The sequence below is a fragment of the Rattus norvegicus genome, chromosome 15, assembly GCF_036323735.1.
Source record: "Rattus norvegicus strain BN/NHsdMcwi chromosome 15, GRCr8, whole genome shotgun sequence".
In the NCBI taxonomy this organism is placed as follows: domain Eukaryota; kingdom Metazoa; phylum Chordata; class Mammalia; order Rodentia; family Muridae; genus Rattus; species Rattus norvegicus.
This window is the reverse complement of record NC_086033.1, coordinates 103,834,535-103,857,194: the sequence shown is the minus strand read 5'-3', so window position 1 is coordinate 103,857,194 and position 22,660 is coordinate 103,834,535. Positions and strand designations below refer to the sequence as shown.

At 44.3% G+C, this 22,660-nt stretch overlaps 1 protein-coding gene across 14 annotated transcripts in view; it reads right to left on the bottom strand.

The window, feature by feature from the left end:
* The window catches only part of Mbnl2 (muscleblind-like splicing regulator 2), a 157,694-nt gene that overhangs the window by 92,633 nt on the left and 42,401 nt on the right, over positions 1 to 22,660 (bottom strand). For all 14 annotated transcript variants that reach the window (XM_063274619.1, XM_063274622.1, NM_001415043.1 and 11 more), the window contains exon 2: positions 16,569 to 17,190. In XM_063274619.1, coding sequence (XP_063130689.1) covers positions 16,569 to 16,742 — 174 coding nt within the window. In that variant the 5' untranslated portion in view covers positions 16,743 to 17,190. The remainder of the gene's footprint in view (positions 1 to 16,568; positions 17,191 to 22,660) is intronic.

Sequence of the window (22,660 nt, the reverse complement as noted above, 5' to 3'; positions counted from 1 at the left end):
TACTCTAACTCTCTGGCTGGTCTTACATCCAAAGATAAATGCTTATGAACATGAAGTACTTGAATTACTTAATGACTGACACATTGGGAATAGATAACCATACATCTTCAGAGCAGAAAATGTGCCTTCTTGGCTATCTTGTGTCATGTACAAACATCAATTTTTTAAAAAAGATTTGTGTATTTTTATTTATGAGTTCATTGTAGCTGTCTTCAGACACACCAGAAGAGGTCATCAGATCCCATTACAGATGGTTGTGAGCCACCATGTGGTTGCTGGGAATTGAACTCAGGAGAGCAGTCAGTGCTCTTAGCCGCTGAGCCATCTCTCCAGCCCACAAACATCAGTTTTAATCTGTGAGGAAACTGCTTGAGTGTGTTTCTCAAGTAAAAGGTGTAGACTTCTTATCTTAATGATAAAGTGTTAGAAATTAATACTGCAACTTCAAAGGAAAAATATCCCAAAGGAGAAACACCTGCTTAAGTAACGACTGAACTAAAACAAGTGAACATACCACAAGTTCGAGAATGTTACTTAGCCAACTTCTGAGAGGCATGGCCAAAGCTGTTTTACATTTGTGTTTCAAATAATAAAGAGTAGACAAGCCTACACAGTCTCCTCAGAATGGGGCAGGAGGCAAAAATAAATAAATAAAGAAAGAAAGAAAGAAAGAAAGAAAGAAAGAAAGAAGGAAAGGAAGAAAGAAAAGTGTAGAATTATTTTAAAACAAAAACATACATTTATCCTTTCTAGAACTGATAAGATCAAACACAAATTCTTAAGACGAAATAAATTTAGCCTTCCTAGAATTGATAATTTAAGACCAACTGAAAAACCTTCATATAAACAAATTTAAAAATTACAAACTTATATAGAAAAGGTTTCTGATTTCATTATAAAAGGAAGATTAAGACTATGTCAATTGTCAGGAATAGACACAGCAGAAACGGTAATACCACAAACTAAGAAATAAGATTGCTTCGTTATTGGTAATCAATGAAGACTGGCAAAGAGCTTGTAACAACTGTTTTGGAGAAATTAACAACAAATGTCCTAAAAGCAAGTAACTTCTGTTTATAAAAAGAACTAATCGGATTGCCCCACGTATAGTAAAAAGAACACCAAATTCCTGAAGCGCTTACATTTTAACTGATGCCAATAAGTCATGAATGGCTGGTTATAAGTAAGAAAAATGAAGTAAAGGAATTCAAAGCCCATATGTTTCAGTTAAAAAAATCAAAGTCGTATGCAATTCTTAGGGTATTATTAGATTTTCCTGAATCTCTTAATATAATTACTGACTCTCAATATGCAGAGAGAGAGTGTTGTTTTGCATATAGGAACTGCTGAATGTATTCCTGAATTAACTTTAATTCAGAATTAACTCAAACAGGCTTGCCAGGTCATTAGCACAAGGAAATGAAGAAACTAAACATTAATAGGAACTGTGTCAGAGGCTTCAAAATTTCATGAAAAAACACCACGTTAACAGTAAAGACTTAAAGAAAAAATTTTTTCTATCACATAAAACAAGCCAAGAGAATTATAAGAAAACGTCCTACTTGTTCTTTATATAACCAAACTCCATCAACCCGCTGGAAGTAATCCTAGTCATACCAAAAAGAAAGCCCTGAAATCTGGCGGATGGACGTGCTTCACTCCCAGACTTTGGAATACTAATGTTCATGTGCCGTGCCATTGATACACACCCAGGCCTGGGCAGAGGGCTTAAGGGGCTCCAGGAAGCTAATGTTCACAGTGGGACAGTGATTGCCACTGGTTCTGTTTGTTTGCTTTCAAGACGGGGGTTTCTTTGTGTAGTCACCAACATTTTGTCCCCAATGTCTTCTGCAACTTCCCCAGGCAGAGTGTGGCCTTCCACAAGCTCAATCAGGGCCTACCACTCGCACTCAAATCCTAGTGTCAAACTGAAAATGTTAACTCCTGCATGGATTCACTCCTTCTTGTCTAGGTGTCCTGTTCGGAGCAGTAGGCAAATACACCCATCCCATGCTAGCCACCTCCTTTTCTCTGCACTTGTAAAGCTTCTATTCCTCCTCCCTCCCCCTCCTCCTTCCCCTCCTCCTCCTCTTCCCCCTCTCCCTCTTCCTCCTTCCTCTCCTCCTCTCCCTCCCCCTCCCCCTCCTCCTCTGCACCCCATCCTCTCCCCCTCTTCCTCAGTCCTGAAAACAACACCTTGAAGGAAGCAGCTCCCTAGCCATCATGCCTGCATAATAGCACTGTCCTTAATGATGTTATTTCCATTGGAATTCCTTGCTTCTTTTCCATTGAAACAGAAAGTGGGAAACAAGAAATATATTCCAGAAGGGAAAGAAACCTGTATCTGGTTGACTTGCATGCTTCCCCCCAATAGAATGACAGCACACGAGGTCAAAAACTAATTTCTAATGCCTGGTTCAAGGGCACTCACACTGTGGACACTCAGGGGTTCATGAATGAATAGTGCCTTTGATAAGTTATGGTTATTTTCTTTTGTTAAAAAGTAAACCCAAGAAGGACAATAAAAGCTTACAGAGTTTATTTGGACAAAGAGCAATTCAGTCGCTGGGTGTGCGGGATTGGCTGAGCCTGGGCTCCCTTTTGTTTTAGTGGGTGCGCTTAGAAGGAATAGCAAGTGCTAAGGTTTGCTTATGTTTGCAAATCAAACAAAGCCAAGGTCACAGGGAGGGTGGATGGTGTGTCTGCTCAGCAGCTCTCCTGGCCTGGTGTCTATTTCAACCTGTTCTGATCTTGTGTTGGGCTAGGCTGTCATTGTTTCTCCAGAACAATCGCAACTCTGAGAATAAGGTCCCCAGCTTTCGTTCAGGAACCCAATACCACGCTTGTGGCTCTTCGGAGGGCCTAAATGATTGTTCACAGAACGTTTAAACGAATACAGGTGTCTAATTCTCCAGGAAGTGAAGTTTCTTTGTTCCTGGCTTCACATTCCAGTTAGAACACACTGGTTGGACTGGAATTCCTCATTAAGAAGGCCGTTTATTACCCAGCATTTTCCAGATGTTGTGGCTTCTGTAAAAAGCCGGATTCCCAATGGGAATGAAAGCAGGGCTCCGTGAATTAGCAGTCTCCAATGGAGCCTGCAGATGATTAATTTTAGATTCCGAGCATCTGGGTCAGAACTGAGTTTCGCGGCAGGTGTGGAAACGATCTCTTTGGTATCATTAATGATTTTCCTAAGGGCTAGGAGCGCCTGAAATACGCCTTCATATGAGATTTGAGCCTGAATTGGATAGATACTTAAGAACAACTTACATATATTGCATTCACCATGGGAGAGCTTCCTATTTTGAAAATGATGATAAATGTATCTTTTGAGTAGGGTGCACCCGTGTACATTGAAGGCCTGAGGTTAACACAAAGTAACATTTCTCAGTCATTGTTTGGCCTTATTCATTGATTTAATTTGATTTAATTTAATTTAATTTAATTTGAGACTAGGACTTTGTAGTCAGTCAGTCTAGTGAACGAGCGCCTGTCCAAAAATAAATTAAGCATTCCTGTTTCCACCAACCTGGTGTTAGAATCATACATGTTTATCACACCTGACTTTTACATGATTGATGGGAATACCTCAGACCTTCCTTCATGTTCAGGAAGCACTTCGCCCACTGGACCGTCTTCCCAGCGCTGGGTTATTCATGTGTCTTGAGCAGCTAATAACACTTTCAGTCAAAAAGCCAGATGCACTATTCTGGTTTTTAAAAGAAATGCCCTGGGAAGATGATAATACTTTAAACGAAATGAAAACATGTGGAGAGTTGACTCTTTGGCCTTAATGAGGTTAAGGCCTTGGAAGTATTTTCTAATCCTTCACCCCGCGTGCTGTAAGGCTTAATCCTCAGCATGGGTATTCGGCCTCAGGCTGTGAGAAAAAAACGGTCTTGTCAGTCACAGCACTAAAATTCTAGTTGGTGGGGCAGGGTGGCCACCCTAAGTGTGACTACAAAGAAACAGGCTGACACCTTCTCTCTCTCCCCGCTTGGGAATCTCAGAAAGGTCAGCTCTCAGGGGGAGGAGCTGTCCTCAGAGTGTGGTGTTGTTCTTGGTCATGACAGTGCTGAAAGAGTGATACATCTGCACTGTAATCTTTGAGCCGGAAGACACTGAATCAATCCAAGTGGAAAGAATATGCTACTTAGCATTAATAGGGTCAGTTCCTGGGGAGACTGTAGGACAGGTTAAGTTCACTGCTGACGTAGCCCCAGCCAAGCAACCCTGACTCCAGGACTGTGCTCTAGGACTGTGCCCCTTGGCATGGTAGACACTTGGCATTGTCGGACAACTGCCTTAGGTTTCCTGAGCGTTTGTTCCAGTATTCAGGGACAAACACATCCCATGTTTCAGGGTCTCTGTAGTGAAGGTAGGGGGTGCCTCCCATTCTAAAGTGGAAATCTGGGAGTGCCTCCCATTCTAAAATGGAAATGTACTGGCTCGACGGGTCACCCTCTCCTTATTTACTAACAGGAACCTTCCTGAGGGATTTCTAAAGACCTCTCAGGTAACACAGAGTCTAACAATGATTTTTTTTTTAAATTAACAGAACACTTCTAGCATGTGTGACACACAGAAGAGAGCTTATGGTGTATGCATTTCATGGCAGGACGAACAGAGGGGCAGATCCTGGCCTTTGAATTCATGGAGCAGTGCTCTTTACTAAGAGCTGGGCATGGTGTCTGCCCCAGCAGGGCACTAAAAAGAAAGAGCAATGTCATGCAAAGATGATGGCTCCACAGAAAAAAAAAGAGAGAATTAAAGTAATCTGGAAAAGGAGAAGGAGACCCCCCCCCCCCCCAGTAATCGGGAAAGCAAGGAGAAGGAAAGAAAAACCTCAGAATTAAAAAAGTAATGATAACTTTTGAATTGAATGAATCTAACATCACGGAAAAACGTAGGTCAGTGTTCTAGGTTTAGAAGGACTGGTAAAAAAGAAAAAAATAAACAAAACAAACAACAAACAACAAACATGATCAAATGCCAGTCTTGGTCTGTAACGTTCAGTTTGTATAACAATACAGATGCCCCACTGGTGACCCAAAACACCACTCACTGCCTCCTCTCCACCGGTGCATGTGTGTGTGTGTGTGTGTGTGTGTGTGTGTGCATGTGTGTATGTGTGTGTGCATTGTGTGTGCATGTGTGTGTGCATGTGTGTGTCTGTGTGTCTCTGTGTGTGTGATTGTGTGTCTGTGTGCGTGTGTGTGTCTGTGTGTGTGCATGTGTCTATGTGTGTGTGTGCATGTGTCTATGTGTGTGTGTGCGTGTGCATGTGTGTCTGTGTGCGTGTGTGTGTCTGTGTGTATGTCTGTGTGTGTGTCTGTGTGTGTGCATGTGTGTATGTGTGTCTGTGTGTCTGTGTGTCTCTGTGTGTGTGACTGTGTGTATGTGTGCGCACGCACACGCACGTGCTTTATTGGGAGTCAAACCTTGAAATTCATGTGTGCTATACATGCACGTCACCACTGAGCCACAAACCTAGCCCACTCTGTTCATTTTAGTAGCTTTCAAATGGCACTTGAGGCAAGCCTCCATGTATCCTTCCTGTTGGAACAGCCACAACCACTGAACAGGACGTACAAATGCCTACTGGGATGTAAACCAAGGAGCCATATTTGTGCAGAACCTGTAGTGCTGATATTTACTATAGAATACAGGGATGCTGAGAAACAGGGAGCCAGAAAGGCCATACACATTTTATCAGAGCAGCTGTTAAGTTTAAAACTTTGGGATATATTTCTTTATGTTCTGCACCCAATGGCTGCCAGGTGTTGGGATAGAAGAATGAGATCCTACCTCATGACTCCTCACCCTCATGGAGAAAAACAGGCAACAGACAAACAGAAAGCACCAACCACTTCAGGATAATCTCTGTGTTTCTGTGAGCAGGGCTGTGCTGTTCCAGTTAATGCTAGGCTAAAGTGAAGAACCAGGCAACAGCTGCCTGGATGAAGACCATCCCAGGGGAAAAGAAGAGCTGACAGAAAGGTCTTGCCGGGCAAACACACTCTCTGCGATCGCAGAGTCTACTCACCGGGGCCAGATAGACAACAGAGTCCAGATCACCATGGATTTCAAGGGGCTTCAGACGTCAGAATGAAACAGGCTATGACTGAAGCGTGTTACAGTAAATGAGTGTCGGAGGCAGAAGCGAGACCCCCGGCGGCAATTACAGTACAGGCTGAAGAAGACAAGAACAGGTCTAGCAACGGACCAGACATGGCGGTTTCTGTCTTAGTGTTCTAATGCTGCTGTGAAGAGACACCAGGACCACCGTGACTCTCATAAAGGAAAGCATTTAACTGGGCCCTTTGTTGTGGCAGGCAGCATGGCGGGATGCAGACAGACCTGGTACTGAAGAGGGGACTGAGAGTTCTGGATCTGGATCTGTAGGCAGCAGGAAGAGAGACACACTGGGCCGGGCTTGGGCCCTTGAAACCTCAAAGCCAGTGACACACTTCCTCCAACAAGGCCACACCTACTCTGACCAGGACACACTTTGTAACAGTGTCACTCCCCGACGACTAAATATTTGAAATTATGTTCCTATGGGGGTCATTCTTTTTTTTTTTTTTTTTTTTTTTTTTGGTTCTTTTTTTCGGAGCTGGGGACCGAACCCAGGGCCTTGCGCTTCCTAGGTAAGCGCTCTACCACTGAGCTAAATCCCCAGCCCCATGGGGGGTCATTCTTAAGAGCAGATTCAGGTTGGGCTTAAATTAAGGTCCTTAATTAATCAACTGAATGAATGATATCATCTGGTGAGAAGGAGAATACTTGCTGGGAACAGACACACAAATGGGGCTGAGGATGCAGCTCAGTGGTGGAGTGTTGGCTTAGTATGTGTGGGGTGCACACACGTGCGCGCACACACACACACACAGACACACACTCACACACAGACACACACACAGACACACAAAGACACACACATGCACACAGACACACACACACACACACACACACACACACACACAAAAGAGTACGGGAAACAAAGATGTTGGAAGGAGACAGTGATGCGTTGCCACTCAGATATCTATGTGGAGAGTCAGGTAAGCAGTGGACACCCGGAGTATAGGTAGAAATTAGGACTGAAAATAGGATGTAAGCTGATAGATATAGTGCTCAGCTATATGTCTGGGCATTGTACTGGATGAGGTCATAGCAGGAGTCAAGATTTCTGGCAGAAGCGTGGGCAGGCACAGGGCTTTAAGAGGGAACGCTCATCTGATAAGTTACGAGAGCAGTAAGTGCCTGTGACAGATGTGAGGGAACGCGGGGACTGTGCATGGATGTACTTGCCCATCTGGAGGTGAGGAGGACTTCAAAGAAGGACAAAGGAGCAACCAGCAAGGGTGGGAAACCCCAGCTAAGGGAAAAGAAGAGAGGGAATGGCTGCACAGTGCTGAAGTCTCTCATGCACAAGGGCGGTTCCCACTCACTGTGCTCGCTGCTCTCTGTGGACAGACGGCACGGGGAACAGCGTTAACATTGGTGTTCCAGGGCCTAGCTCACAGTCAAGGTCAGTTAACTCACACGCTAAGCCAGGCAGTCTGCTGGGCAAAACCTGTTTCCTTCAGATACCTAGATCACCACAGGACAGTATCAGTGTCCCTTTCTGGGTGGCAGCTGACATCTCCGGAGAGACGGTTGGTTCTGCAGCCAACAGTGTCTGCATTTTCCACCAGCTGCCCTGTCTCTTTAGCACGGAGAGCTGAGGCATTAGTGTGTGTCATGTTTCTGGTTTCAGTTAAGCTTGTACATCTGGCTAATGATTGAGAATGATTGAATGAATGAATGAATGAACGAACAAACCACCCCTCAATACACGAGGAGCAGGTTTCAGTATCCCCCCCACTGGATATTAACATCCCTAGAGTCCCAAGCTCCCTATGTGAAACGCATGGCATCTGCATCTAAACCCCCCACATCTCTACACTCACATATACATCACTGCCTTCCTCAAAATACCTCATTGAACCAGGGGTTTAGGCTCACACTTGCAACGTTGTTGTTAAGGGGCTGACCAGATAAAAGGGTCTGCATGAGTTCAGCTCAGAAGCATCTTCTTTAAAAAAAAAAAAAAAAAAAACGCCAACCCCACGGTGACTGGAAAGCCCCTGTGGCTATGGCAGGGTACAATCTGAGGCTTGAATCAGAAGACAGTGTTTTCTGAGACAGCATATGTAACACAGGCTCGCTTTGAACCCATTATATATCCCAGGCTGGCTTTAACTTTGTAACGATCTTCCTACCTCAGGCTCCCAAATGCTAGGAGCTCCAGGACTTGAAGCAGGCACCACAGTGCCCAGTCGGGCTTTCTATTGCGTCTTCAGTTAAATGATGCTCTCTCAAAGTGCGTCTTAAAGCCGTAATCTCCAGTCCCTCAGAACTCGACGTTATTTGGAAAGAGTAATTTCTGATTTAATGCGTTAAGACGAATCCATGAAGGAGAGAATACAGCCCCTAGTCTGATATAAGGGAGGGCAAGAGACATTCAGAAGATACCATCACAAGAAAGTGAGGGAGAGAGCCGGCCACACCCCTGCCAAAGGTCTGGGATTCTATTTGCAGAACTGGAGGTGACTGGGCCACTCTGATGGGAAGTCACAGAGGGGGCTGGCAAGGTTCTCACCTGGGGTTCCGACACTAGTAGCTGACCTTATTTCTAATCGAATCACACAGGTCACACACAATGCCACCCCGAGACAAAATCATTTTTGTGACAACAATCTAGCGAGTGATAATACAGTATTTGCATAACACAAAGAAAAACTACCAAGTGCAGTGGTAGTGCACGCTCTTAATCTCTGGGAGGCAGAGGCAGGCAGATCTCTGTGAGTTCAAGGTCAGCCAGGGCTACATAGTCAGACCCTGTCTAATAATAATAATAATAATAATAATAATAATAATAATAATAGTAAAAAAACAAAGACCAACAAACAATGTGCGTGGTTTATCTTTTCCTTTTAATTCCTCTCTTGTTTAAAATTTCTAGTATATAAGTATGTTTGTTCCTGAGGGCAGGCGTGTTCAAATTTTTTTCACTTCAACGTGCTAAACTCACTAAGCAGGAATACTGCTAAGACGGTGGGAATTCTAAGATTCATTACACCAAATTCCACAAGCGGAGCTGAGGAACGGGTGGATAAGTTTCAACTTTTGGAGTCACTCTCGAGATCAGGTCCTTTCTCCCACATTTATAAGTTTGGTGATCACAATTGAAATATTCAATTTTTGTGCCTATATTCACATGTACCACACCGACTGAATACATTTGTCTAGCAGGGTTATGAGAAGGTACAAAAGGTCTACAGCCGGTGCTACATGACTAGAATGATTACTCCTGAGAAGTTTAGAATGCCTGAGGTGGGATTTGTAACTCAGGTCAAAACTAGGCAGAACAGCCAAGTGATCACTGCGAATGGGTAGCCTCTGCTAAAGAGCCCAGCTGTGATACCCGCACTCAAGCTTCAGGTCAAAGTCAATCATCTATTTTGACTTTTGGGTTTTTTTTTTTTTTAAAGAGAATTCTCACTTTTCACTCTGAAATTCTTCCCCATGAATTGTAAGCCTGAATGGAATTTGCCATCCGCTTGTTTATGGCTAGCACCCCGTGGAAGGGTGAGATCGTTTTTCCCATCTTAGTTCAGAAAGAATAAAGGATTAGGACAAGGCAGTGTGGCGACAGCACGCACAGTCTGAAGAGCCGATGGCCTGTGAATGTGCCAGTGGGGCACTGTATGTCCACAGTACACATCTTCCAATTCCTGCAGAAGCCCTCCTGCTCTTAAACCCTACTGTGATATTAGCCCCTGGGCCACAGCACATGGTACAAAGAAAGGCTAAGTGCTGTATAGCTCTCAGGGGACAAGTCACCTAGATTATAGTAAGTGCACACCCAAGGACAATTCACATAGTAAGTGCACACCCAAGGTGCAGTGACCCCGTACAGTCATACGCTGCGGCCATCGAATGAGGGGCCGGAACGCTTTAGGGCTGAACATGGGCTAACGGTCAATAGAGTGCTATTGGTTATCTCTCATACATAAGATACCATTCTAGGCTTGGGGACCCTGCAGTGATCTCAGCAGATAAGAGCCCCATCCTGACTCGGCTCTGGTTCTCGCAGAATGGAGGGAGCCAACTGGTGAGATGCCAAAAGCAAGAGGCCAGGGGAGGAGTGGTGGGATCTCAGACACGAGAAATGGCAGAAGCCTTCACAAGTAAACTGACATGCTTCCCAGAAGCTGCGAAGGGGTATGGGAGGACAAAGTGCTCACAGAACTTGAGGCAAAAGAACTCTAAGCTGAGCAAAGGTCAAAACCAGCCCAGAAGCAAAGCCTGCTGGCGCTGAGGGAGAGCAGAGACCCAGGCAGCTGGGATAGCATACCACCGTCATGGAAGGAAGTCAGGTGGCTAGAGGGTGATGACATTGCCCTCACTGCAGGCTCACTGGGATGCAGACTCATCACAGGATGTGTGGCCCTCATATCTTCTATGAGGTGAGAAGCCACTCAGAGAAGTGTCATCCAACCGAGGAGCCAAAAAAAAATCACACACCTTCTCTCTCGGAGCTAGCCCTCGGTGCACGTGCTGTGTGGTGTATGTGTGTGTGTGCGTGTGCCCGAGGGATGCAAAGACACGTGTGTGTGCACACAGAGCTTGTCGTGTCAGTGAGGCTGGGTGGTGAGGGAGTCCTGGAGATCCACCCATCTCTGCCTCCCCAGTGCTGGTGTTGTGATCCATGAGGTCATTCTTGGGCTTGGTTTTCATATGGGCTGGCACTGGGGATCTGAACTTGAGTCCCTCCCAACTCCTGCTTATGCGGTTCTCACTCCCCTGCCCACCAACTAATTTCTGTTTAGAAAGGTAATATCTAAGTTTCTAAAATTTGTGTAAACAATTTCCCCCAAGTACAGTGGGAAATTTTTCACCCGAAATTAGCAACAAGAGATTTTATTAGCTGGTTTCCCATTTAAAAGCTCAATTCAACTGTTTAAGAAAACTGAAACCCTTAGTCTCAGTAAACATTAAAGTTAATTCATGTATTTATTTCCAGATGTTCCTATTTGCAAAATAGCCCAGATTGATTCCTGACAGGCACGAGGAAAAGAATGCGAACAGAAAATTCTCAAATGTTGCAGCCCTGGGAGAAAGCAGCCCTAGGATCACCAAGTTGACCCTCAGAGATGGGTCAACCCGGTCAAGGCTCGAGCCTGGCAGCAGATGACTTCTCTGACCATAGAGCAATTTCATTCATCTTGGACTCTATGGAGTTACCCTAACTGGTGAAACAGTATTCCAGAATAGAAACTGTCCTTCAGAAAATTGTGCACATGCATGCATACATATGTGTGTATGTGTATATGTGATGTATGTTTGTATGTGTATATGTGTGTGTGCATGTGTATGTGTATATGTGTGTATGTGTGTGTATGTGTGTGTATTCTGTGTGAGTATGTGTATATGTGTATATGTGTGTTGTGTGTGTATATGTGTGCATATGTATGTGTATGTGTGTGTATGTATATGTGTCTATATGTGTATATGTGTGTATGTGTGTATATGTATATATGTATATATGTGTGTATATGTGTATGTATGGGTGTATGAGTGTGTATGTGTATATGTGTGTTGTGTGTATGTATGTATGTGTATGTGTGTATATGTATGTGTCTATATGTGTATCTGTGTGTATGTGTGTATATGTATGTGTATATATGTATATATATGTGTGTATATATATATGTGTATATGTGTATGTATGGGTGTATGAGTGTGTATGTGTATATGTGTGTTGTGTGTATGTATGTATGTGTATGTGTGTATATGTATATGTGTCTATATGTGTATCTGTGTGTATGTGTGTATATGTATATGTATATATATGTATATGTGTATGTGTGGGTGTATGAGTGTGTATGTGTATATGTGTGTTGTGTGTGTATTGTGTATATATGTGTATGTGTGTATATGTATGTGTATATGTGTGTATGTGTTTATGTGTGTGTATGTTTGTATGTGTGTATATGTGTGTGTATGTGTGTGTATGTATTTATGTGTGTGTATGTTTGTATATGTGTATATGTATGTGTATGTGTGTATGTATGTGTGTATATGTGTGTATGTGTTTATGTGTGTGTATGTTTGTATGTGTGTATATGTGTGTGTATGTGTGTGTATGTCTGTCTGTGTTTGTGTGTGTGAACTGGAGCTTACAGAATGAAGGAAGCCACAGCTGCTGGTATACTCTCACATTGGCAGCAGCCGTACAATATAGAAACGCCACTGTCAGAACTACGATCTATTTTTCCAAAACAACTTTTGTTAAAGCATCTTTTTATACGTACAGATTTAAACACCTCAGCACACACTTGCCCACACATTTGTTTTAGCGTGTACTTATGGAACGTTTAACCATATGTACCAATACAACAACAAAGGAAAAGAGTGTGTAGTTCCTTTATTGACACAGCCACAGAGGTTCCTTTCATGGTTACAAACACCCCACGGTGCTCATAAAACATCTTCTAGCACATGGCATCAAAATCTCAAGTCTTATTGTTTTTTAATGCCGTGGCTGATATATAGGACCGAGGAGCCACCATCCCTCATTCAGGTGATCCTGACTTTAGACACAGCTTCCCTTTGAGCTGGTCATCCATTACAGAGGCAGCACTGGGAAACTTCTGGAAGGCATAGGAATAGCATTGCTACCTTCTGACATGCTCAGTCCTGGGTTAGAGTGTGGGGATGTGGAGAGTCAATCAGGAGGAACACTTTACCTCAGGAAGCAGGAATGGCATCAATTCTAAACGAGAGGAAACTGAGTCAGGGAGCTAGAATAACATTCCTGAAGAGACGTGTGAGGGCATGGAGGGGTGACTGGATGGCATCACTGAACAACGCCGTCCCGTTTAATACAGATCTTGAATACTCTGGACCCCAAATTCTTCGGTCTGCAAGCACACTTTTCCTGATTTTAACTCATAATTGATTTTTCCCCCCTGATTTTCCTTTAAACTACTACATTTTGACTATACCTCATCCCATGAAGTCAGACATAGGATTTTCTACTGAAGGAATTATGTCAGCGATTAAAACGTGTCGTACTTTGAAGGTCTGGATAAGGGAGGATCAACCAGTGTTAAATGAAAGGAAGATGGCAGCCTCAGGGGGATTAGCCTCATCACTTTCTGAGCCACTATTTTCTGCATCTGTAAGCTGTGTGTCCTGCTGTAATCTTTAAAAAAAAAAAAACGACGCTTCAATATGAACACACCAGTGTGCTGGGGGCTGTGCAGATCTCAGCTATTTTCACCAGCATGTATTCTCACTACTGCTGGGGGCAGAAAGTTATTAAAGTCATAAATAACCCAAGGAAGGCAGGGAGGACGGGGAGCAGGTGTTTAGACGGAGGCCCATCTCACACCTGTGCCTTGGGGGCTCCTTATACATTCTTAACAGTTTGATAACTCTAAACGTATATGATGTCACATCCAAATGAAGTCACCTGCAAGTCCACGGTTCTCAAAACAGGATTGAGCCTGGAGCAGTATCCTGGGATGCTCCCACACTTGAATGAGGGTGTGCCACACTTCGGAAAATGAATCTGAAAGTCTCCCTTCGCTTGACCAATGCTCAGCAGCCTCATGGCTTCTTCCTTGAATTTTGTGCTAAACCTACCCTCGTTCATGGTTCTGGACCCCACTGTAGTTCTGATTAGCCTACGGTAATGTGGTGAATTGTAAGGACTAGAGGTCTGGATGGGAGTGTTGACTCAGAGGTAGTTGAGGGGCACTGAGCCTTGGTAGTCAAGAAAATTTCCCCTACATTTCTCTAACTTTAAGAAGAAATGTTTTGTTTTGTTTTGTTTTTAAAAAAGCAGTGATATTTAACGTTATCTGCTCAACTAGAGAAGGCTAGGTTAACAAAAGGAATTGTAGAAGACCTTAGTAGTTAAAATGCTCACCTCGGACCCATTTCTACATTCTGTTTCCTCCTTCACTGGGTATTTTTAGTAGTAACATTAAAACAAACTAGCACGCCTTGACTTAAACAAGTAAAGAAATGAAAACTAACAAAAACACCAAAAAGATGTCAGGAGGGTAAAATTAACTCTGTCATCAAGTCAAAAATGATGTCAGGAGGGCATAAGCAATTACATCACGCAAGTCACAGAGGACATCAGGAGGGCATACGCCAGTGTGTGATGTAAGTCAAAACTATCAGTATAGCCATGGGCAACTTGGGGGCCTTTGATGCCTCACTGGCTGGGGTCCTTAGAGAGTGACGGGTGTCTTGTGCATTCGTTAGAACCCTTCTGAGTATGCATGTGACAGGACAGATTTTACATGCATGATGTCATCGGCGGGTGTGTGGGTGGTACCACGTCCCCTGGATAACTGAGGGAAGCTACCTCATATCTGAAGCTTTCGGGAGCCAGCTTTAAATCTCTCTTCACAGGGAGCACTTCCATTGGTGAAGACCGAAAGGCTAAGTTCAGACTGCCTTTCCTTTTTCAATGAAAGGAAAGATAAGTAAATACAAAGACAGAAATGGACTTAAATTACTACAGTTCAAATCAGTTATGAGTTATTTGTTCAGCTTCTCCTTGGTCTGGTCAGATGAGCCTCTTCTGACAAAAGCGTCTAAAACAGTGGTAGCTTATTATATGGAGTTCTCACCTGATTTCTCAAGCTTTCTTTTCTGTTAGGCTAAGAATGGATTCTTCTGCTTTCAGTATGGAGACAGAGTTTCATTTTTCTTTTCTTTTTTTTTTTTCCGGAGCTGGGGACCTAACCCAGAGCCTTGTGCTTGCTAGGCAAGCGCTCTACCACTGAGCTAAATCCCCAACCCCTTCATTTTTCAAGATATATAAATATTAACATTGGTTTGAAGACATATTTACAAGAGTGATAATTTAGAATTATAAGTCTTTTAAGACATAATTTGTGTGTGTGTGTTCTGATGTATACGAGGTATGTGTTTGTGTGTGTGTGTGTGTGTGTGTGTGTGAATGTGTAGTGTGTGTATGGTGTGTGTGTGTATGTGTGTGAGCATGTGTATAGTCTATGTGTATGAGTGTGCATACATGTGTGAATGTGTATGTGTTTGGTGTTCATGTGTATGAGAGAGAAGAGAGTGGGAGGTGTGTGCATGTATATGTGTGTGTGTGTGTCTGGGGTGTGCATGTGGGTCCAGGAGAAAACCTCAAGTGTTGTTCCTTGGATGCAATCCACCTTCCATTGAGGCAGCATCTCTCCTGGTCTGGGACCTGCTAACTGGTCTGTACTGGCCACAGGCGTCCCCATCTTCTACTCCCCAAGCACTGACCAGGATTAGATATACCTCCTTTTTCTTTCCTCATGTGAATTCTCCACATAGACCCAGGCTCTCATAAGGCCTCACAAACAGAGCCAGTTCCCCGCTTTGAGACATAATTTTCGACAAGTGATTTAATCACCTTAAGCACCCACTCTCTTCAACACCTAAGGATGGGGTCAGGAGGTCACTTCTGTAAACTCCTAGCACCATGGCCTCTCAGACAGGACATCAAGAGCACCAGAAATATTTTTTTTTTAAAAAAAGTGTTAAGCATATTGGAGTTTTGCACAGGCAGAAACATGAAGCTACATCTTAACCATCTCTATTGTCGACAATGTCACTATGCCCTTAAAACTACCTAAGCCGGTCTGGAATTCAAAGCAGCATAATTTAGGGTTACAGAAAACCTCAGAGAGCTCTCAGCCAAATCATCCCACTTTTTCCAAGTAGAGTTTGTCATTGAGTTCTCCCATTTCTCCAACCCAACCCAATATATGACTGGGGCAGGCCAGCTCCACAAGTATTTCTTGTCAGGTGGAAGCCAGCTCTCCTCTGAGGTCTGCCATGGATGTGTTCTGTCTTTCTTCCTGCACCACAATTATTTGCCACTGTGCCCTACTTTCCATCCAGACATGAGCTCATCAAGTGGACATCTGAATCACACTGGATTCTTTCATGATGTTCCTCACAGACAGTAGTAGGTCCTCCAAGAACCTAGCTTTGATGTGTACTCAGTAATCTATGCCAGCCTTAAAACATCTTTAAGAGAGAATGAAAACCCTCTCAGGAAGCAGTTTAGGAAGGCTCTAGTCAATAACAGAAGCCACACAAGAAGAGAAATAGAGATATCAGAGTGACTGGCACTGAGAGTGGTAAGGTCAGCCTTTTCACCTCCATGGAACCGGAGAAGAGCAACTGTTAATAAAACATGTACAGCCATTGCCAATGGCCTGACTTTGATTTGAAACTCTTGGGCACCTGAATGTGAAGCCAGACCAGAAAGACAATGCCATGCATTTTTAACTTAAACATAGATATGGAAAAAGTCTTTGTACGCCCGATATAAATAAGTTTCAGTGAAAACAAAATGAAACGCAAACCTCCCAGTAGCCATCGCAAAGAAGACAGAACCAATCTGAATGGTAAACACTGCAGAGCTCAGTGCAAAATTCTCTCTTTGCCAGCCCAACTCGACCTGGAGGTGACAAGCAAAATGACTGTCTTACCTTGAGGGAATCAAAGCAGGCAATTACTCTTCCATTTTCAACCTGGCAACTTTTTGGGGGGTGAGCGAATTTGCATTCTTCATCGGAGCGTGAGCACGTTCCTCTCTGGTACTGTCTGCAGACTTCCAGCGTCAGCCACTTTGTGTCTCTCACGGGGGCAACGTTCAAGGCCATGATGAGAACTACTTTGGGCTCGGTTCCTTTGTGTTAAGTGATGGAATCAATCCAAGTCTCAAGGATCTCGAAACTACTGCCGTGAAAACTCCAACATGAAAGTTGGAAGGTAAGTAATGAATTCCTTGATGCAGTTCAATCCAGGAAACCGGGGAGGGGAAATGTGTCAGCAAGCAGGAAGTCAGTCACCGATCCACAGGCCCCGCTGGAAGACTGTGAGCCACAAGCAATGTGTACTCACTGTCATCTCCGGCTCCCAGGGTTCTGGTCTCCTGACGGTTTTTGTGGATACACCCCCTCCTTAATAAAGTGACTTCAATACGATGGCACTCTTTGGGAAAATATTAGTTCTGATGCTCACAGCTTTGGAGGATGCGGGGGAAACAACCCTCTTAGATCTTTGTATCTGAGCAGGATGGCGGTCTCCTTCCTTCGTCCTTTTTAAATTCTGAAATTAAATGATTAGCGAAATTAGATTACTTCATTGAAAGGGTCAAGGTAAAGTCCACTCGACAAAAACCAACCAAATAAAGAATCAAAAAACCCCAAAACCCCCAAGAGCTGAACACAGAAAGAACTCCCTGAGAACTGGTGCCTCCAAGAGTGATCTCCAAGGCAATTTTAAACCATGAACCTGCAAAACAATATGGCATCAACTTGTGTCCAAGCTCAGAGGAATCAAACACTTGACCTATCCACTAAGCTCAGATCTAGAGTTTGTAGAAGTATAGTTTTTCACAGCAGAGCTTTTCACAGCGAAAGTGATACCAAGTGGAGGAGGAAGAGGAGGAGGAGGGAGGGGAAGAGGAGAGGGAGGAAGAAGAAGAGGAGGAAGGAGAGAAGGAACAACTAAAACTCTACACAGACTGATCTAGGCAACACTCCAATGTTAGGAGTGACTCAGACAGATGAGTGTGGCAGACACAGTAATTAGGCCTTTTGAAACAATTCCATCTAATGTGCTTAATCACCAAACAGTGTATTAGAAATGTGGTTCCCAATTAATTTCACATTGAGGTCATTGATTTTATTGTTGGGAAGGCTATAAACAACTGTAGGGATGTGTCTCTCCTACGAAATGGAGATAATATTATTTAGGATGAAGCATGGGTTCCCTATTCCTTGAGTTCTTTTGAGTTTACAGAGATCTGATGCTGGGGTAGAGAGACCCGGTCCCCAGACATCTGCTCTCTGAACTCTGAATACTTCTTTGTTTCTGCTATTTGTTTGGTGCTTGTCTTCCCAGGATCACAATGCTAGGTAAGGACAATTCTCTGAAGTTTCTGTCTCCCAGATGCCTTAGTTTATGGTATCTGTTAGGACCCCAAGAAGTCCTCGTTGACCAACTGAACTCAGGATGAGATGAATGCAAGTTGACTTCAATCAGGTTCAGCTTAGCTTTGATTGAGACACAACCCAATATTCCCTTCTCCCGCCTGGGAGATGGACCAGTGGGTAATTTGCTGCCGAGTCTTACAACCTGAGTTTGATGGCTGAGACCCACACTGTACAAGGAGAGAACTGAAGTTGTTCTCGTGCCTCCAGACACCCCTCACACAGAGAAGTTTAAAAATGTAATAAACTTTCAAAAACTGTTCAGGTGTATTTAGAATGTGTATATTTAGGGTGCATTTTTAAGGTGTGCCTATAACAATACTCAGATGTCAGATGTCTAAGGTCAGCAGATTTCATCTGTTTTCATTCTTCAAAGATCATGAAATTAGTAACACTAAAATTGATAAACACAAATAAAATAAATTAACCATTTGCAGTCATCATATGTAACATAAGCCTTGATGTCCTTCTAAAAATGTCTAGCCAAGGGTACTTCATGAAGACTGAACGTAGATTAGTCATGCTAAACCCTTAAGGAGGTTTCTATCAATGACAGGCTTCATGTAAGACATTGTCAAAAAATTAGAACGGGGCTTAAAGTTTCCTGTGACTGGACTAGGTCTTGGTCACATTAACTTCCAAGCACAACTTTAAAATGTGACGTGTTTCTCATGGGTTTGCACGATCCTGGACATACAAGCCCAGTACAGCACTTGCCACATGGAAACACAGCATTAACCCTTGATGGTTGGGAGAGAGTCTCTCACTGGGCTTTGTTTTCACTGCAGCTCAGGTTGCTCTGGAATGTACTCTGTGTACACAGTGTGCCAAGTTTCACAACTGGCAGCCTCAAACATCTGCGTTTAACACAGCTCTTGATAGCATCAAGAGGTCACATCAAGTGGGCTGATCTACATCATGTGGGCTCCCTTGCAAGAGCACCTCTGATGACGCTCGTACAATGAGCTCACCCAAGGACGCACTTATCAGAATGTATCCCAGTACTTAGTGACACTGACTTGTGTTTCAAAACGGCCCGTACCAAGTAAGTTCAGAGGGCAGTAATCATTAGGTGCTTCACAACCGTTCCCAGAAAAAAGTGAGTCCCTGAATCGGTGAAAATCAGTTAACCCGAGCAGACCAAGCCAAACAGACTTCCTTGAAGTTGGGATCCTCCATCTTGGAGAGAGCTGGCATGTCTCTCACAGGGGAGGGAGGAACTGCAATGGTGTCCCACAGGTTTATTTGGTCATTTACCTTGATTTAACAAGATGTCTTCTCCCGGGATGGCGGGAGGGAACTGCTTTTTCGCCTGTATCCTTCTCTGATTTGTTTGTGCCAGTGCTAGTGTAAGTGATATGCGTGCATGCGTTCAGGGAAATGGACAACAAATGAAAGCTGTGACACATCGCTGGCTTCAATTATAAGATATTTGAGGGGGCCAGGCAGGCTCCTGCTTGTCTGCTTGCCAGTGTGTGTTCACAGCAGCAACGTCAAGTAGCTTAGGCTGGCGAGCTTAAGAAGATGAGTCTAATAACCAAATTTACCCTGTATCAGGTTTCACCAACTGGCCTGGACCTGCAGCTTTGTCACCTCCAGCCCACCTCCAAATGGGTACAGAACGAAGGATCGGGGGAGTAAAAGCCAAGGAATGTTTCTGTTCGCCAGCGGACATGGAGCACCGGTGACGGAGGGGCCTCGGACAATGTTCTAGACACATTCAGTTCATACTCAGAAAGCACATGCAAAACCCTCAAGTTAGGCATGTTTTGGAAGGACAGGGATGAGGTACACACTGTCCTCAGAGGCAACAGGGTCGCCACCCCAGCCTCCAGGCTTCACAGGTAGGCAAACCTAGGCAGTCCCACATAGAGAAACAAGGAGAAACGTTCAACAGTCTTTAACCACAGAAGCCACACCAGGCGATACTCTCAGCCCAGAGAAAGGACCCCCCACTTACGTTTTGATAAAAAAAATGAGAGGGTTTACCGACTCTCATGACAATCTGGGCCCTGGACAAACTTCTTTCCGTCAGCCAACGAAACAGTACATTTATGGAGGTTATAACCAAGGTCTTAAAACAAGCACACACGCCAGATCATCTCTGTACGTCTCTGTTCCTCGGGTGAGGGCCGCCAGCCCTTTTTAAGGGCTCCACACCTTGTTTTTACCGTTGGCCACCGCATTACTGAACAGGCCACCTCTTATCAAATTTCTCCACATCCCATCCTATAGTCCCCGGTTAACACAATCTACTTTTGGCTCCTAGAGGTTCTTTGTGCAGAGGAGGGGTTAAGATTCCTCAGATGCTTTTTTTTTTTAAACAACGATTCCATATGTAAATATTTAATATAAACTTGCTGTTAGGAAGACAGAAGCTTTTCGATGACAGATAACTTATGCCAAGGAAAAGGGTGTGCACCCCGTAACAGGAACACCGCTATTTTAAGTCTGCTGTTGTAAATCTGCGGCTTTGTGTGCTTCCGAGGGCGCTCTCTGCTCCTGTCTGAGAGGTTATGTCCCTAGTCGTGAAAGGCCCAATCTCCTCTCCTCGCAGAGTCACAAGTAGCTATGAGCAAGCCGCTGTGGGACCCCGGAAGACAAAGCGGCTTGAACTAGGTTTGGGTGAGGCTGATGAGCAATGATGACAATAGAGGATGGAGAGGACCAAGTTTTAACTTGTTACCAAGGACCGGGCCGGCTATGCCCACGCAGATCTAATTCAACGCTGGATCTGCTAGGCTGCACATAGCTGGGAGAGCAGATATGTGCTGTGCTGTGCCACCCAGTATGGGACCCCCTTCCATGCGGGCTATGTGACGACATTTAAGTCTTTATCCTTCCATTTACGTTGTCTTAAACAGACCCTCTCAATACAGCTATTGGAAGATGTTCAAGCATGACCGGACCAAGTTAAGTATATGAGACTCCCCCTTATCAATTTGTAAACTCTATGAAATACACATTGCATACGCAGTGAAAATACCATTCACGCTTTTCCGGGCATGTCTCTGGTGTCCCTGACCTTCCATTCCCGATATGTCAACTACTTTCTTCAGCTTCTCATACATTCTCATGGCGGCTACCACAGGGTGGGTTACAGAAATGCCAAATAGGAAAGCCTGTTGCAAACAGTTATGTTACATTGTGTCCCAGTGCAAGACGATACAAAAGAGCCCTTCCCTAGACATCCACTCACCATAGAATCCATTTTCAAGTCTCTTCCTCCGTACAGAAGCTCTGCATAGAAGCCATTAATTAACGCCTGGGTGGGATCATCTGCCCCAGCACTGATTTTGGGAGTAAGACATACTCCAGTAGATGCTGCATGACTGACTGCACAGGGGGAGGGACCAGTCCCTACGACAGCCCTCAAGCCTGACCATTTATGCTTAAACAAGTGTTCTACTTTTTAATTCAGAAGAACTGTAAACACTGGTGAGGCCACGAACACTAAGTTACCCACTCCACTCCAATGAAAACTCCTACGGAATTTGCTTTGTGTGTACAATGCAGCTTGGCTGTTATTTCTGAGTCCTTTGAATTCCGCCCAGCACCTGGTCTGCAAATGTCTGTTGAATGAACTCCCGATCCTTCTTCGGTGAACATCTGCATTTTAAGGCAAGACCAAATTCAAAGCTACGGGAGTGAGGTTTTGACAGGCCGTTTGGCTATGACCTAAAGAAGTGCTCGTTCCAGCGGGCACCCTGATGCATTCTGCTGTGGTCAAGCAAACTGAGGATGGGCAGTTGCCCCAGGGATGAACAACTCAATCTCAACGCCCGTTCCCAGCCCTGTGATTGTCAAAGAGCAGGACCTGGAGTGACCGACCGGCACCCTTGCTGCTTTACAGTATGCGCTATGCTTCTCTTGGATGCTGAAGGGACAAAGATGGCTGCTTCTCTGTGTTCACAGATTACCGCAGAAGCAGCTACAGGAGGGCAGACACAAGATTCCCCTCAGTGGCTTCACGTCTGACCAATCGTCTGACCAATCAAAACAAAGCAAAAGCAGAGGGGCAGAAGCACCCAGCAGCTCTGTTCTAGGTGAGATTTCTGGGGAGAGGGTGAGGGTTCAGACCAGCAATGCTCACCTCAGGGGGTTAGGCCTTGGGGCGGGGCTGGGGAAGGTGTTGTTTTGTAAAGGACTTTTCATCTGGTGACATAGCTGTCAATGAGGAGAAAGGGCTGTTGTGTAAAGCACATGTGCCCATCGCCCATGTTTCTAAGCCCAACACCCAGGCTCCCTATCTTCAAAGGGAAGACTCGCTCCAAGTTCAAAGATAAATGGCTTCCCAGAGTATTTCTTGAAATTCAAAAGGCCTTTCCCATTCAACGATGCACACCAATGTCAACTATTTTTAGGGTATTTTCCTCGTATAGGACTTCCATTTTTCAAAATTTATTTAAAACTCTTCCAAGAGTGTCAGCTTTTTTTTGGAGAGCTGTGACTCTGGACTATATGAAAGAATTTGCTGCTGGGATTCTATGGCATTTGCTAAATTATTCGGCCAGTAATCTTGGAATGCCTGCCCCTTCCCTGTGGGAGAGGAGGAGGTGGGTGGCGTCCCAGTGTTCCACACC